The sequence below is a fragment of the Gavia stellata genome, chromosome 19, assembly GCF_030936135.1.
Source record: "Gavia stellata isolate bGavSte3 chromosome 19, bGavSte3.hap2, whole genome shotgun sequence".
In the NCBI taxonomy this organism is placed as follows: Eukaryota; Metazoa; Chordata; class Aves; order Gaviiformes; family Gaviidae; genus Gavia; species Gavia stellata.
The window spans coordinates 18,005,948-18,023,945 of record NC_082612.1 but is presented as its reverse complement, the minus strand read 5'-3'; the positions used below and the strand labels follow the sequence as shown (position 1 = coordinate 18,023,945).

General features: G+C 36.6%; 1 protein-coding gene across 1 annotated transcript in view; it reads left to right on the top strand.

Moving 5' to 3' along the window:
- The window catches only part of LRBA (LPS responsive beige-like anchor protein), a 426,037-nt gene that overhangs the window by 102,573 nt on the left and 305,466 nt on the right, over positions 1-17,998 (top strand). Inside the window, exons 34-37 of the mRNA XM_059826740.1 lie at positions 966-1,099; positions 10,096-10,174; positions 10,441-10,568; positions 12,853-12,914. Of these exons, the coding sequence (XP_059682723.1) occupies positions 966-1,099; positions 10,096-10,174; positions 10,441-10,568; positions 12,853-12,914 (403 nt within the window). The remainder of the gene's footprint in view (positions 1-965; positions 1,100-10,095; positions 10,175-10,440; positions 10,569-12,852; positions 12,915-17,998) is intronic.

Below are 17,998 nucleotides of genomic sequence, written 5' to 3'. Positions count from 1 at the left end.
GAACGTTGAAGACTTTCGGCTTACGGTTAACACCAGGTAATTAAAAGTAAGCGCTGCTGTGGGAGTGCATTATATATCAGCCGTACTCTTTACCTCATTAGCTGGGTTTTTGCATGTTTATGGAGCTAACTTGCAATTAAAAATGCCTTTAACGTATGCTTAACAAGGCCTTTTAGGTATTTGGAATAAAGTACTACAATTTAATTGAAATTGGTGTAGCATAAATAGATGTCTTAGTAACATGTGAGATAAATCTCCATGCCTAACTTGTCACTTTGCGTCTTTTCCTCTTGTGTAATCTTTAATGCTGACTATAAGGCTTGACATTTAACTTGTATACAAGATGGAGATTCTCTTCAATTCCAAAGAATGTTTTGATTTGTTATATGAGTAAAACTTGGTTGACAAGATACACTCAAATTCATGCCTTAGCCATATTTTTAAGAGGTGTGAATGTTTGTATGTGCACGCAGATATGTGTTAGGATGTTTTTAGCTAGAGTATATCCTTCTTCAGTCAGTTTTCTGTTCTGCGTTAGCATATCAGAAGTAGTATACTGTCAAGGCAACCTTCAGTGTTGATAATTTATCTTAAAGTTTTCATTTTGAATACTGTGATATCTTTTTGTAAATAGTTGCCTGAAGTTTAAAACCGAATCTTAGGGAAACTGAGGTGTAAAGTAAAACCTACTTGCAGGTCACTTTTCCTGCTGATCTTCTAACTGTGTGCTTGTTTGTCAGGGATTTTGCAGGAGTGCATGAGATATTAAAGTGTACCATAAAAACTGAACAAGGGAGAAGTGTCCTTTAGGTTAAGGTAGATTGCCAAAGGTGATGGAAAAAGACAATAGGGAAGGAACGGTACTTTTGTGGGACGTCAAAGTGTATGTGCTAGATGTATAAACAAGGATCATGATGTGTGAACCTTCATACAGTATTATTGACTAGCTTCTTGTCTTCACCTAGGAGTGTCGTCGTACCACCGAAGAAATCAACCATTTCCTCTTCTACAGCTGCTATGGGTATTCCTGCAAATGCTGTCAGTGTGGTTTCTTCTTTAGATTCAGCCCAAGCCCCGGATTTGTCAGGAGAATCTCCTGGTGAGTAAGGGTAAATTAAACAACTTAAATCCCAACCCTTCCTTTCTTGCTTCTCCTTCCCTCACCACTCACTCTGAATACAAATGAACAAGTTTTTGTTACGTGTTTTTATTTTTGTTACCTGTTGTGTGAAGGTGAGATGTTTTTCAGTAGTTATCCGTATCTCAAAACACTGTAGATGACAACAGTTGTTCTTCAGACATTAAGTCATTAGTGGCCTTCCGTTATCAGACTGATTAGTGTGTATATATATTATCTGTCTATTTAAGTCTTGCTTATACTAAGAATATTGATACTTATTGCTGGTTGTATTTTCTTAGGGGAAAATGTGTCCATAATCTGGGAAGGTGGTGTTTCACACTTTATTTAATTTTTTTAACTCCTGGAGTGTATGTGGTATAACATGTCCTAAATTATCAAGTCAGACAAAGGACCTTTGAGATCTTTGTAGCCTGCATCCTGCTTTGTCTCTACCTTTGTCGTATGCCCTCCCTAGCAGCTTGCAGGCCTGCATTTGGTATCCGTGCCTCTAACAAAGACCAGTATCAGATACTTCACAGGAAAATAGATGTGGCTCTAGGTTAAACTGGACCAGTTGTCACTGACTTTATGTGGGTTCATGAATATAAGAATTCATCCTTTTTGATATTTTCTGAGAGTTTATCCCCCAGATCATATTATTATTCCCAGTTTTGATGCTGTAGCTACACAAATGTAAAAAATAACCTGTTTATAAATAAAAAAAATTACAAGCGTAGTGTTGTATTAAAAATAACCAAAAATTTGCTAAGCTTTTTTTGGGTTCTCCTTTTGCCTTCATCTAGCAGAACAAATGCAAATGTCTGAGCAATATTTGTCACAACTTTAAGATTTCTCACAGTTTTTGTAAAGCAGGCATACTATATTAACTTGAATTTAGTATAAATATGGTATATTCTAAAGACTACTTTTTGTTATGTAAAATATAAGCTTTATAAATTTATAAATTGTAGGGTGTTAGTCCAAGGATATATGTGTTAGTGCTAAGTAGGACTGAAAATTATATACCAGTGTTTCCAATAGCTTTAGCCTGAGGTCAAATTCAGTGTTGATGCTGAACTAATTGCTTTGGACAGTTTTTTCAGTGGGGACAAAATTGAGTAGGTTGTTTATAAGCAAGCGGTCCTTTGAACCCTTAGTCTTTCTGGTCATTCTGTATGAGATAAATGATGTTTAACCTTATATGCTGTGTCAAAGGCAGGCTTTTCTACTTAGCCCCGTTAAAGTCACAAGGCTGTGTAGGATCTCATAATTGTTTGTGCCCATGAAGTTTAACGTCAAGACTTAGAACTGATTTGCATCTTAATCAAGGAAATCTCAATCTGTGCCTGATTATTGGTGTTTCTTTTCAATGTTTGAGTTTCTTGCTTCCTGTTTTTATGAACTTACATCCAAATTGCAAAGGCTGAGGGGAAAAAAAATGTAATATAATCCCTTGTCATGTCCTCTAGTACTCATGTGTCTGGAAGATATTTGTTGCCATCTTCAATTGCCCATTGCATTTCTTGGGGAAAATCAAAAAGGTTTTGTTCCAGCCACGGTGAAGGAAAAGAAAAGCTGTTGAAATCCAGTATGTCCTTATTCTTCGCAAAAGGCAGAATCCATTTTGTCACTGAGATTGCGGGAGGTAGCACTATACTAGTCTAGGAGTAATGTTTGGACTAGGAAAATGAGCTGTCTCTTAAAAAGTCACAGTTCTTTGGGGAAGATTGGCTCTGAGCAGCTAATCTGTTTTTAAAATAATAAAACTTTACCTACATTGAAATTGTTTAAAATAATTGCTAATTTGTTAACTTCTTACTGGTTTACCCAGGTTAGATGTGAGCTTAATTATTACAATTTCTGAAGTCAGTATTCACTTGCTTTTAATAGAAACAAACCAGGTGAACATTGATTTTCAGATTTAGTCGATCTTTTTAAGAATGTATAGAAGGAAAAATAAGTGTTCCTGTGCCTGTAGAATGTATAAGAAATCCAGACAATAAACAATACTGATGCAGTTTGTAACTGTGTGACTTCCAGCACGTCTGGGAGTTTTGGCAAAAATTGGACATGTAATCTGAACCGATATGCATAAAAAGAAACTAATCAGGATTAAAAATAGTCGACATGTTTAGACTGGCAATCTAATTAATTAAAAGAAAAAGTTAAGGGATTAATGAAATCATGCCTTAAACAGATTAAAACGTGAGACTGTTTCTTTTTTCCCCCACTGAAATAATGGCACGGAAACAAAAATTTTGCAGAGTTGAAGTGGTTTACACTTATGTTGCTCATGTATATTGCAGACATTTAAGTTTGAAATAAAGTTCTGTACAAGGCCTTTAACTTTTTTATTTGAAGATCCAAGTAGCAATAAGCGAGCTTCCTAAAAAAACCAAAATATAATATATATATTTTTCCCCTGAGTTCAAATCACATGTTCTTTCAGTAATTTTTGTTTTTATGCAGCAGAGAATCAAGACATTGTTCTCATTTTTTTTCAGCTAACATTTATTGTAAGTCTGTTCACTTTTGTAATTAAGGAAAAAATTATTTAAATCCTTTTTTAAAAAGTGCTGAGACTACGGGTTTATGTAGTGAATATAAATTTTGGGCTTTTTCACATTTTATGTGAAGGCTATTTATTAAACATTATACATTTAAAAATACATTTCAGCTGTTTTTTCTGAAGTCAAAGAATTTTTTTAAAGTGGGTTTTGTATGCATTTGTTTGATATGTTTTAAAAACCGATTAAGCAAACAGAACCTAAATATAATAACATATAATGCTTTACTGTGGAGACTCAAGTCAATTTACTCCAAAACAGAGGTGAAAGGGAGATACAGACATTGAAATGAGATTAAACAGCAAGTGATGGTGTTTTAGTCATATGTGTACATAAGCATAATTTGGAAATAAGTTTTATGTAGTGTGTGAGCATCCTCCACCTGTAGATGTGATGTCAAAATTACTTGGTCAAGGTAGGATCTGTGTGGAATATTAGTCAGTCTCTGTGGTCCCAAATGCCTCTATTGCCATTTGCCTGTGCTCAGAATTCATCAACCTCCTTCCCAATATTTTTTCCTGAAGTTTGCATCTTGCCTGTAGCTCAAGGTCTGTGAGTATCTCAGATATTTGACCCGTAAGGTTGTCCTAAGCTCATATCAAGTGGCTGTGACATGTTCTGGGCTACGAAATACAAAGTGCTGACAATTTGGAAAGATAACCATCTAAGCTCGCGCTGTTCCTCTGATACTTTGAAAGAGGGTGAAAACATGTTTCGGCCTCGGACAGCCTGGCCTTTTTTGCAGGAGAAGTTTCTTCACCTTTACTTGTTCAAGCTGCAGAGCGTTTCACAGCACAACAAGCTGTTCCTGAATGCAGATGTGCCCCGTGCGGACTGAGCTCGCCCGGCAGTGTGTTGCTGATGGCTGATATTTGGGTCGTTGGTCTGCTGGAATTGCTACTCCAGTTGTTGAAAGATCTTGGAAATGAATGGAGAAAATAAAGCCTCTTCGTGGCCCGTGTTGAGCCACTCGTTTATCTCTTAGGGAGGGTGGTATTGAGCAAAAGAGCATATTAACTAGTAATAATCTAAGGAGGAGGAATGTACTCGAGTTGTTTCTTCCTTGGATTGGCTCATAGGCTGAATGTGAGATTTGATGCAGAGGTTTTACACACGCCGTGTCCAGGAAGGGCTGTTGGAAGGGCAGGACTAATGTTTGGATAGGTGGGACTTGGCGGAGTTTTCTGAGCTATTGTGGATATGCTAGTGGGACGCTTGTATTTTTGTTTGTCACTTAATTTTCCTTTTAAATGTTTCAATTACAGTTGTAATGTTCTGAAGGGGTGTGAACTTTTTTGAACTGTTTTGCAGTTTGCACTCCTGCCATTTTCTCTGATGCTCTGAGTTTCTCCGTTTACGTACTTGAAGGATTTCACATGCGTTTTATTAGTGCCTCATCAAGAATGCAGTTTTGAGGCTTTTGCTATTCAGTTTGCAAATGGTTGTTCAAGTATAATTTTTATGAAGAGGGAGTATGGAAGCTCTGTAGGAAGCAGGAGTGAATTGCATCTTGCCCTTACTGACACCCTGAGCGTAGAAAACACCGAGAAGATCCACTCGGTTTCTGTTGCCTACCTCCTCCCCCTCTTGCTTGAAGTTCTCTGAGTTTCACTTGTTTTGCCTCTGAGCCACACAGAGTTGCCAGCAGGATTTCCACTTCTCCTGAGCGGAGACATGGGCTGTTCCCCAACGTGTGAAGTCGTAAACAAAGCCACGTCAAAGGCTGAGGTGAAAAAGGAGATGGGTGCTTGGAAGAAACCTGGGAATATGCAGTACCAGGAGATAAAAAAGGAGTTGTGACTCCTGAAATCTAGTCCTACGTATAGGAAAATGTAAGTTTTCTACCCCAGTTGGCTTGTTTTGCAAAGAATGATATTCATTGATCTTTGTACATGAGTGAAAATAACCTTGAAGTCTCGCAACAAAAGAAGTTAGTGGGAGCCAAGTTAAAGTAAGACAAACGAATGTGAAGTGAGTTACCATCAGTGCAGAGGTAGTTCCAGAAATTCTCTGGATTATAGTAATTATTTCAGAGAGAATTCCGACTCTACAGTGCCAGTAGTTGAAAGCTAGTTACCAAAGCAGAATGACACTTCTAAAAATCTCCAATGCTAATGATATGCAATGGAAATGGTTTAGTACTGTTTCAGTATAAAAACTGTTATCTCTAGAGAGTGCACCATTGTTTTGTGAAATCTGTTTTGGTTTAACCTACAGATGTGTTTATGTAACAGATCCCTTATATTAGCTTGTAAAACCTTTCATTGTAGTCTTGCATTGTACACTTCCAGCCCCGGAAGTATATTTTTGAATGAGCTCATTATTTTGCCAGATACTCCTTTCATAAAGGGCATCAGTGTATTTATGTATGGTAGGTCTGTTGTACAAAATGAAGAGGTATGGGTATTTAATTAAACTCTTTGGGTTTTTTTATGTCATCTCCGTCCTCCCAGAGTGAAGTACATCACGCGCTGCTTGTGTATGGCCGAGCGTACTTTGCAAGTGTATATGCAAAAGCTTGAGGATCTTGCACAAGGGGTTCCGTTAACAATATTTTATTGCTAGAGGCATTATTTGTTTAGACCCTTGGGGACCTTGAATAAACAATAAGGTTTCACTGTAAGAGTGCTAGACAGATGATCTATTTGCATTTTCTTTTATGTTCTTGCAAATGTCTGTAAACCTGTCAGTTTGAAGGAGCCAGTTTATCAGTGAAAGGATAAGGAAGAGATAAGTCAGTTTAGTTCCACATGTTTGAAGTAGCTACTGCACTTACCCACATGTGTGTTGTGGATGAAAATATGCTACTGAAGTATTTTCATTTTTTTTACTAAAGGCAGAAAAAATGTTAGAATAAAAAGCCACTTCTGAGTTAAATAATGGCAAAAAAGTACTTCCACAAAACAAAATTTGAATGCAAAAATCACTATGCCTAATCCTATCTAAAAAACCCTGAAATTCTCAGCTGTGATAAATCTGAGATTCACCCCTTTTAGTGAAATATATCTGAGTTTGGAATGTGGATTTAGGTGATGATAAGCCTGAAGAAATTCAGGCCATAAATATCCTTACATAATCTTCAAAAAGAGTATCAGTTCATATAGGTGCCTGCCTTATGCTGTTGTCAAATTCAAATTATCAGTGCTTTTCCTGTTATGTCTATATTTAAAAGTTGATTTTAACTTAAAACTTCATAGTTTTACATTTATACCTAATCTGTTATGCACAATTTGTTTTGATTTCTAGAAGAAAAAAAAATCATGTCCTATCTGTGTTGTCAGTGATTTCCTTTACCTCCCGCTCTAACCATTTTTCCCAGTGCCATTGTGTGTAAAAATAGAAGACCAAACAAAAAACCCCAACCCATCCCACAAAATAAAACAAACAACAAAACCCCCAAGTTACCCCGGATTGAGTGTGTGTCTCTTTATTAGCCCCGTGATGGCTATTACGCCCTTTCATTGTCCTTGCAGAGCTTTCCCTTGAATTTTTTTCCAAATTTCCCTTCAGTTATTGTGCTTGTGGCCTAAATATTGCCCTGAATTATTTTCATGTCGTTGAATTGTAAAACTCAAGCGACTGTGCTGCACTGTTAAAGTCTTATTTTTTACCGATAAAGTGATCCTTGATTGTGCTATGCATTTAATATGGTGGGATTTTAGTTGTGTATACTTTTGGCTTTCTAACATACCCAATAATTAGTGGATTACTGGTCACAGATTTTATATGTAGTAAAAAGCATGCAAGCGTTTCTATAACAAGACATTCTCCATGTGCAGTCGGCGTGTTGAGAGGACTTTCTTATTTTGAAGGCTTTGGATGCCATTTCAGTTGTGTATTCTGTTGAACTACCCAGATCAGTGTGCTGATTTCCCCGTATGGACCCTTATGGCTTAAGTCTGCGACTGGGCATGTGGCCTTAAGAATATTTTCAAGTTAGAGGGACTTGTTTAATGACAGTAGGGATGTTGGGCTTTAGGGAGAAAGCTGGGAGTTCTGGTGAAATTATTTAAATATAAAGGTTATAATGAAAATGCAATAATTGCTTTAAAGTCTTAATCCAACAGGCAGTGTATTGTGCATACTTGAGTATGAATGTATGTGTGGGGGGGGGAAAAAGGGGAAAAAAAAAAAGAAAAAAGAGAAAGAATGATGGTAGCTGGTAAGTATCTCACAAACAACTGGAGTCTTTGGAACCGCTGAATCATGTGGCTTGTTGCTTTCTGTGAGCTTTGTTTTGTTTTTCTGTACAGGAGGCTCCGTTCTTATTTTCGGCACATCATTTGACTGCTTTTCCTTTGGGAATATCCAAAATACTTTTTGGTGGTTTGACTATGTAAAACTAGATCTTAAAGAAATGAAATTATATCCATTAAAATATTGAAAACATTTACAGAATCTAGCCATCACCATTGAAATTCTCAGAAATATATCTGTGATTTGCCTTTATTAGAGAAATTATTTAGGAAACAATGCCCAGAAGATTCGGATTCCACCTTGCTTTCAGCTAATGCTTTGTTCCCCGCTTTCTTGTCCTTCATTTTGTATGGCCCACTCAAAATTTCTTTCTGACCCCGTCATCTGTCATCCCATACAAAAGTCAAAATAAGAGCTTTGTGCTGAATTTATGAGAAGCATAAGCAAATCCCGTTCACAAAGATACCTCCTACTTACGAGAAAGAAAAAGAAATAAGAGCAAAACTTTTCGCCATTTTGATGCATGAGTTTAATTTATTCGTTTCTGTGCTGCCTTTGAAGCAAGATTAGAGAAAAACATCTTCCCCAAGCAGGAGAAAAACCCCACAAGACCCCAGCGTTTCTGGGGGGAAGCTCTGTGTGCCAGTGTTTTGGAGCAGAAGTTTGAAATTTGACAGGAGAAATTAACTTAGTATCTCAGGGATCTGTCTTTGCCATCTTTTTACAAATCTATTCCACTTCAGTCAAGTAGAAAGGCTTTGAAAAGTTGCAGTTGATGCATTTTGGTAGACACTTTCAAGATCTTAGCAACTTATTTCCTGATAGAATGCATTTAACTGAGCTCACTCCAGTCTAGGTGGAACGATCAGGAGTTTTTCTATACTTATAGTTCTGAGAAGGGTCACGTCTTTGCTAAGGTAAATGTGAGAACTGAAATGATTAAACTCTTTTCTTTCATGCTTTTTTCCTTTCTTGTTTTTCTCCCTCCCCCCTTTCCAGCAGCGTAAGAATCTGAAAGTGGCGAGGTGAGAGGAAAGAGAATAGGACAGGGTCTAAGGTTGGAAAGAGATAGGATTGCAGATGGACTAGAAGCAGTCATGCTCTTGGGAAATGCACAGAAACCTGTCTGCTAAGATTCATTCCTCTCTATAGTTTGGAATGCAATGCAAGATTTGTGAGTCACCATTCCTATCCTGGCAGCAAATATCTGTGAAATCTCTGGCTGTCTTGCTTACCCCCTCTTCATCATTGCTAATACCAATCCATACTGCAGTATGGAGGTTGTATTTCTCTTTATTTACTGAACAGCAGAATTTAGTATTTACAGATTCCTACTCTGCTGATGAGAGCCATGTAGTGTCAATTTGACATAACACAATTGCTTTTTTTTTTGTAAGCGTAGGATACATAAATGACCCAGTCTTCCCTATCAACCTTTGAATAATTGATGTGGCAAAGTTAATAACTCATAAGTGAGGTTATACCACTGCCATCATGCTAATGATGCTGGCAGTGCAATGGAGAATTTTATCACAGCTGTCTTTGTCAGAGTCCCAGTGTTGCAAAAATTTAAGCCAGGCTGTTGAAAATACCCACTTATTTTGCATGCTGCTTGATTTTGACACAAATATGTTTTAATTTTAGACAAAAAAATTACGGGTTTTCTGTGCAAGTGACTTGAAATTGGACGAGCACTTCCTAGTAACCAAAATAGATGCTTTAAAATGTTACCGTTTGGCTTTGTATTAATATATATTAGTTATATTAGTAGAAGTATATATTAGTACACTACGGGAATGTTAAGGGTGTAAGACATTATTTGTATTCGCTGCTTAAGGTTGTAAGTCGTCTTAAATTTGTTCAGAGAGAATTATGGCTTATAAGGCTAGAAGGGGTCGCTGCAGTCTAGTCTGGCTTCCTTCACAAAGCAAACTGCAAGGCTTCCGCTTCCTTGAATTACTTTCTGTTTGTGCTAGAGCAAAATTTAAAAAGCTTGCCATGGCATACCTGGTAAATATGAATGTAAGTAAACTGGAGTCTTACAGCAAAAAAAGTTGGAGGTACAAAGAGATGAAAGGGTTTACCTAGTCCTCACACACGCTTGAAAACCATGGTTTCTCAGAGGTCGAGCTTGAGGCTTTAGTTTCTGGTCCAGTTGTCTAACCTCTGGCATGTTTTCTTACAGAATTTGTTTGTTACTTTCTCTTGTAGGAAGGGGATCATCTAATTCAAAATTGCCCTCTGTCCCTACAGTTTCTTCAGTGCCCCAGGATTCTGCTTCAAATATGAGGTAACTTCATCAATTGAACATCTGAACAGCTGTGCTGTGGCTCACATTTTTGATATTACAGTTGATACTCTGATTCCACATCACTTAAGAATGTTGTTTTGCTGATGTTCAATACCTAATGAAGGTTTGGGAAAGTATGAGTGTCGGATTACTGATTCCTTCTTATACATGTATATCACTTAAACATTGCCACAAACTATACTCCTTTCTCCAAAATTTCAGCAACGTCCTTCTTTTTTTGTTAATCACATGTATCTCTCTACTAGTATTACAGACAGGCTTGAACATGCTTTGGAAAAGGCTGCCCCACTTCTAAGAGAGATTTTTGTGGATTTTGCTCCCTTTCTTTCTCGGACTCTTTTGGGCAGCCATGGGCAGGAGTTGCTGATAGAAGGTACAAGTAAGTTTCCATTTAAAAAAAGGGGGTTTTTTTGTGTGCTTTGTTTTACCTTGGAGATCCAAAATTTCTATTTTTCCTGCGGGCTCTGCCTTAGAAGCTTTCTCCCTCCCTTCCCCCACAATGCTGTCCACTGGACTTCACTGCCTCCTGTTCCTTTTGTCTTTAGTCCTCTGAGGTCATTGTCATTGCCTCCTCATCTTTGCCATCTCTCCTACCTCTTTGCCTCCATCTCTTCTCATAGTTTCCTATGTGTCATTATATGGGACCAACTGCTGTTGTTTCTTCCTTAGTTTTCCAACTCTTCCAGGGAACTGTCCCATAGAAGCTGGTGTATGAAATGTGTTTTATGAGCCTTAAAAGGAAAACTTGGTGTCAGAGTCAACACTTAGATGCAGGCTTCTTGGGAACTATGTCAGCAGAGCATGTTATGGTGTATCTCTTGCATGTGAATCTGCTTCTGTCTTTTGGTTTCTAACTGGAAGGCAGTCGTACAGGTAAGAGGAATCATTGTCAGTATTGAGAAGAATTCTCTGCTACTTCTGAGAGGATGAAGATCCAGCTGCACAACAACGATCATAGCTCTTCTGGTATTGGCTTAAAATGATTGAGCTTGAGATGATTGAGTTTTCTTTCTACTGGGGGGGTTTCTGTTTAAAAACGAGGTTCAGTTCTGCGATGCAGACATTAATGTCCTCAATTTAAAAAATCATGTTTATTGGAACACTGTGAATTTAGTAGTGAACACCAGTTTTCCAGTTTTCTCATAATTTATAAATTCTCTTAATTTATATAAATTTATATATATAAATGGCATTGTCCACTGATTTTCTAGAGTGAAAATTGCACTTTTTGTCCAGTTAAAGCGGTGAATTGAATTAGGGCCTGAGCTTGTTGCAGCTTCCAGTAATGAAGCACTTCCATGTTAGAAGCTCATGGCTGCTAAACTTGAGCTGATTACTTGCACATGAGCTGTATTTGCAGTAATAGGTCTAGTTGCTTCCTGGGGAATTAAAGTTCTTTTTTTTTAAAAAAAAAAACAATTTTGAAACTACTTGTTTCATGGATGAGGACAGGCATCCCGTTTGTAGCGCTGGCTACGGTTAACATTTTCAGAGACACAATTAGAGTATCAAACACTGATAAGTGTTTTACTGAAGACTGCTGATATCAAAATTGAGACTTCATTAAACTTCACTGAAATTGAAGTTATTTAGTTTAGGAATTTAGCTTGCCTACCTTTTGGGGTAGGAAGAAGTGTATGAATTGTCTTCTGTCAGACTGAAAATGATGGGATTCCTTTTTTGATTTTACATGTGGGCATTGCTTTAGCTGATAAACATTTTAATGGAAGTTGCCTCATGAACACATTTATTTCATTCGTTTAATAAGAATAATAGGAAAGAGATTTTTCTCAAAGCTTTATTTTCCAGGGAAGTAAATATCCTATTTAGTTACTTTTTTTTTTGTCTGAAGCTAAAGAAAAGATAAACTGGCTTCAAGGTATTTTGGCTGTAGTATAGATGATATACCCAGAGAGATGAGTATTTCATAGATTGGATGACCAAAAAAAAACCAGGAAAATGATTGGGAGTGTGTGAACTGTCTAGGCAAAAATGAACACACGAAACCAAATTTTGGGCCTAAAACCCACTTATAGACAAACACAAAACAAAATGTGAATACAAACAATAATAATAGTCAAATTAGTTTATAAACAATTGAGAATATATAATAGGTTACTGCTTGCACTTCTGCTAAGGTTTAGTGTGGGGTTAAGGGTCAAAGTACTAATAAGAGTGTTTGGGATGTCTGCTGCCACGAAACAAAATGGAAACTTGATTGATAGCTGGGGGCTGAAAGGAGAATGCGCAATGGAGAAAGCAAAGGTCATAAAGCCATTTCCCTTCTCTGCATATATAATGACCCAATCCTTCAAGAAATAGCAAAATGTAGATACAGTGGATTAATATAACATATGTTAACCACACTTCTGATCATTTTGACATACAAATGTTTATGAAACTGGGAATAATGGAGGTAATGTATTACTATTAGCTGCATCTTTAGATGCGAGGCATGGAATTTATGATCTCCCTCTCACGTACTTACTTTTATTTTGTGCTGATAAAGTACAAAATTGAACTGGAAGTGGTATGAGAATTTCAGCTTCCTTTTGATTGTCAAAACGCTTCTAATCTATTGCGCTTCAAAATAGTTTGTGTTAACATCTGGTGCCATATAAGCACGCATTTATGTATGCCCTTTTTTCCTTTCGTAGGTCTTGTGTGCATGAAATCGAGCAGTTCAGTTGTGGAGCTGGTGATGCTTCTTTGCTCTCAGGTGAGGTTTAAGTAACAATGTTGTCTGAAATTGCTGTCTTTGGGCATAATGGAAATTATAGTTAAATTTTGACCTTAAATTTAAGGTTATGTGTAATAGGTAAAAAGATTACGTGCAAGGCCTTTTGATTAAAAAATAATTCTTAGTAATTGTGTCTATTTGGTGGGAGAGAGGCGATACTAAGGATTTTATGTTACCTTTACTATTGAGCATTTACATAACCTTGATGGTGGTGTGCCTAAGTAATTCTGTGTTGTCATTTTTGTAAGATAAAAGAGGATCAATAAAATATTAAGGTTATAGAAACAGATTGATTTCTGCATCTTGGCATGCTGAATCCTCTGGGATGAATAGAATTTTTTCTTTTGTGTAGAGGTTATGACATGAGTGATAAATACTTTTGAAACCCTGTCATTCTTAATTGATTTGACAAGTACTAAGAATTTGAGAAAAATTTAAGAAAGCAACCCTGGTTGTCAGCAGTTTGGGGCATTCTACATTCCTAAAGGCAAAGTGATTTTTAGATATTTAAGAACCTGAGAGCTGTCTGTTCCTGTGTTTAGAAAAGAGCCAGAGCCTAAGGAACTTTCTTAAAATTGTATATGCTGTATTAATTGGACTTTCTTTTTGGCTTTCTTGCTTTCGTTTTTGTAATTAAATGCAAGACTGTTTTTATTGAGCCTTTCTTTTGGTGCCTTAAAAATGATACCTTTCTGGTAGTAAATTCCCCTACTTAAAACTTTAAAATAGCCTTTTTTAATGGGAATGGTATTGGTCTAGAGGTCAAGGGTTCTGACCCATTTCAAAACCTTTGACCTTCATTTACAACCCTTATGGTTTGCTTGCCTGACGAATAAGGATAATGCAAAATTAATGTTTCTTCACATCGATTTATTCGGTTTAGTGCCTATATTGCCAAATTTATTTAGAGTGTGCTGATAGACATTTCATGAATACAAATGAAAGAATCATAGAAGGTGTGAAAAATCGATAGTCTGCATTGTCAATAAAGCGCAATAAGAACAATTACTTCTGGAGATTACACCTAATAGATTTTACAATGAACTAGTGAAGAGTAGTTATGTTTTCTAGTGAGCCTGTTATTAATGAACGTATCTAGAACTTTGCTCACTTAGTTTTCCATCTTGCTCAAGAAATAGAATATATTTTTGCCCTGAAAGGAATTGAATATTTGTTATGGAACTTTTGGAATTTGGACATGGCTATTTTACATGTGGCAATACTGGAACGGGACATTGTTCATGACTTCTAGAGTACGAATTTGCTGCTGATTTAAATTAGAACAGAATCCTTGCTACCAAGAAAACCATATACAAGTTTTACTGTTCATTCATTGATGTGTTGGAGTAAAACTAATCTGAGTACTAAATATGCATCTGACAGCTTGGTATTACCATTTTAAAAATTAGTTTTTGGCATCCATGCTGCTTGTATCAATAATTAGTGGTTGACCTTTCCTTCTTTTTTGGTAGGGTAATCTAATCTTTTCTAAAATCATGTTGTGCTCTGTACTGTACATCACTTGTTTGGTTTTGGGAAGTGGAAAGGATAAGGAATAAATGACGTGCTCTAATGCATCTATTTGTCATATGTGTCACAATGCCACTTAATGCTAATCTAATCAAATTGAGGATATCGTGATTGCTTAGAGTACTAGTTGCAGGGACTGAGGTTGCTCTTTGTGAAATAGCAGAAATAAACCAATAAAGTCACAAAAACCTCAAAGTCTTTTTAAAGTTACATAGCAGCTGTAATTTTTGGCAGAATATGAAAAATGATGTGAGAAATGAATCTAAAATTAGCTCCAGATGTATACAGATTGTTCTGGGGTGATAATTACATTTTTCACTTTGAATTTTCCTAATTCAAAGAGGTCAGCATGGCAATCACAGAAGTGATTTATTTTGTTAAGAAGTGAACTGTCTTTTGCTACATGAAAGCTTGAGAGATATGAAATTGAATTTCAAGCCGACATTTTACAGATACTGGGAGGAGATGGGGTTGAGCTTGATTGATTTTTTTTTTCTTTTTTTTTTCTTTTTTCTTTTATTTTTTTGGCCCAAGATAGGGTGGGAAGTGAAGTGATATCCTTTTGCTAAAATTTTAATTAATTTTTAAGGGGAGATGGAGAGGATGAAGTGCCAAAGATCAAAAGATCAGGTCAAAAACTAGTTTTTAATCACATAAATAATGTGGCATAGTTACAAAGTAAGTATCTGCAAATTTGATTTAAAACTTCACAAATTTGTCAGCCATCATTTTATGAAATTGAAAAATTGCTCTGATTAATGTCTTTGGTGTTTTTTAGGCTAACCTCATCCTGAAAATTTGTTTTAAACATTGTATATGTGATGTAAGCACTTGGATTGTTTTTCTGAAACATCTGAATTTTTTCTGATGTTTATTTAGATTTGTGGCTGGAATAGTTTTTTTTTTCCCTCAGAACTGCAAAATGGAAAAATAGTATCTCACAAATAATTTTTTCATAAAATTGTGAAAATAAAGCTCTTTCCCAGGTGAAGTGATTTAAAAAAATTCAAAAGATACCATTTTGTGAAACTATTTGTGACACCTGGTTAACCTTGTCTCTTGTTTAAAGTTCATATAATTAGGCATATGGAAAAAGAGTTTGCGTTTGTGTTTTAGTTTTGTATTTATATGTTGATATCTTGTTTCATGTTTAACACAAGGTAAAAAGAGAAACAGGTGATTCGAGATGCAGACAAAAGGCTTTTTCTAGGACAAAAACAGTTGTGATAGACACGCTACGTTTTGAGATGTGTCTCTGTGTGTACTTACATTTATATAAATCTATCAAAACAGAAAGAAATCCTTCATTTAATATTACTGCAAAGTGTTCCTGCTTATTTGACATTAATATCATTTTTGAAAGAATCGACGTTGCATTCAAGGCCACTTTATAAAAGCGTTGTGTTGCTCATCCTAATTCAGTCTGACACACATTCCAATAACACTACCTCCCTTCTAGGGTTTAAAACTAAATTTATGGCTGAGCATTGTGAAGTGCATCATTTAAAAATGGTTTCAACCCAAAACATCTAATAAATAAATAATGTGTATGGCTACTCAGTAGCAGACTATCCAGACTAGAAATCATTCCATCGGATACTCAACAGTCCACTATCGGGGAGGGCTGTCAGATAAATCTTATAGTAGCTGCATTCATGTCCTGTAAATCACATGTTATTGTCTGAGCCTTCTGCCAGGTCATCTATTCTTTTCCCATTTATCAGAAATGCATACAGTACAGTGAACCTCGAAGCACCATCTAGTCTGGCCTGGCATCCTGTTGGGGTAATTAAACCAGCCAGAAGAGCGGAGTCCTCTGCCTATTATCCCTTTTAAATGAGTGACGTCAGGACGTTAAAGGTGCTCATGTGCTATTGTGAGACAAGGCTACTGCGTGGGGAAACTGTGATGTCACCCCTGCGCAAAGCATTTTCATCTGCAAGGACTCTCACTCTATGCCTAAAACGCAGAGGGGGCTGTATGAATTGAGTACGTGTTTATCCATAAAGCAAATATGCTCCTGTGCTTCCTTTCATTTGTCAGATGTTTTCTTGAAATACATGACTAAGTAGGAAAAACTGTGATCTTCCCTACTCTCTCACAAAGGTATTAAAAACATTTATCCATTGCTCCCGTACGTGAAGCATTTCTCCTATTATTGTAGCTCCAAGGTGAAAAGGTAAAAAAAAAAATAGGTGAAATAGGTTCCATAATTTTCCTTGATGCCTTTGAATTTACAGAATTTGTAGCACTTGAAAAATGCTTCTTTCTGTAGTAAATCAACTGAATTGTCAGTGGAATATGCGTAAGAGAACTAATTAGGTAGTTCTTGTCAGATCCATCTTTGACTTAGGAGCTTTTTGCCCACTGAATCTAAATTTTCTAGACCATAAAATAAGCTTACACTAACTGACTCAAATACTGTTCAGCTCTTTATAACTTCCTAAAATTGGTGGAATGCCACCCAACCTTTTAAAAAGTTTGCAATTAAAAATCAATGAATACTGCAGCACCTTTTGTGACCCCTCCACCACCACTACCCGCATGTACACCCTGCTTGCTGGTTCAAGGTATAAAAGCTTCTGGGCTCCTCCTTCCTCTGTCCACTATTATTTCAAAGGGATTAAGGGCACATTCTTAATAGCTGATAGCATATATAAACCCAAGACCAATGTCTTAATACGTTTAATCTCTGGGTATTTTATCTTCTGGAAATATTAATATGATACACTGCATTATAACTACATAGCTGTAGGTATTAGACTTACATTGGACCTTGATAAAGTATGTCTTTCATGGGGAGATGGAAGAGGGAAGCATAAACTCTGATACTCCAGGTTTGTTTTTTTTGTGTGTGCAGTGATAGCATCTGCTCATATGGCCTGATGAAACATGATTACGGTTGAGTATGTCATGCGCTGTGCTGATAGGTTTTGGAGTTACTTTGTCTGTGTAGGCAAGCTTAGATGTCTTCGGATCTTTTTTTTTTTTTTTCCTTCTCTAACTCAACTCACCAAACCCATTATCACTGGTTAAATGGTGAAATGTTTGCAAAAGGTCTTTCTTTGGCGCGGTCTTTCTTTCATATGCTACTCAATCACATTGCTAATGGATTCTGTTGCTCGTAAAGAAGTGAGTATTCATCTTTTGCATGGGCAGTATCTTAGTTGCATCATATCTCTTACTCTGATAAGGCATCTTAATTATTTAAACAATATCAGCATGTGCCATGCAGTCATGCACGCGTACAAACAATATGATAGTGAATTTCCTCTAAGGAAGAGCAATAGGATGGTAGTTAAGATTTAGATTTTTCAGCAGATTTTTTGTGCACACACATCCCCTTCCGCCACCCCAGTACTTAAATGTTTGTAAAACGCAATAGGATCTTCAGGCTTTTCTGGCTCTCCTGTGCTCAGAAAAAAGCTTTGTATCAACGATCTGAATTAATTACCTCAGGAATGGATTTCTGCAGCGCGTTCTAAAATGTGGTAAGCCTTTGAATTACTCGGAGATTTTAGATGATGTAGAAG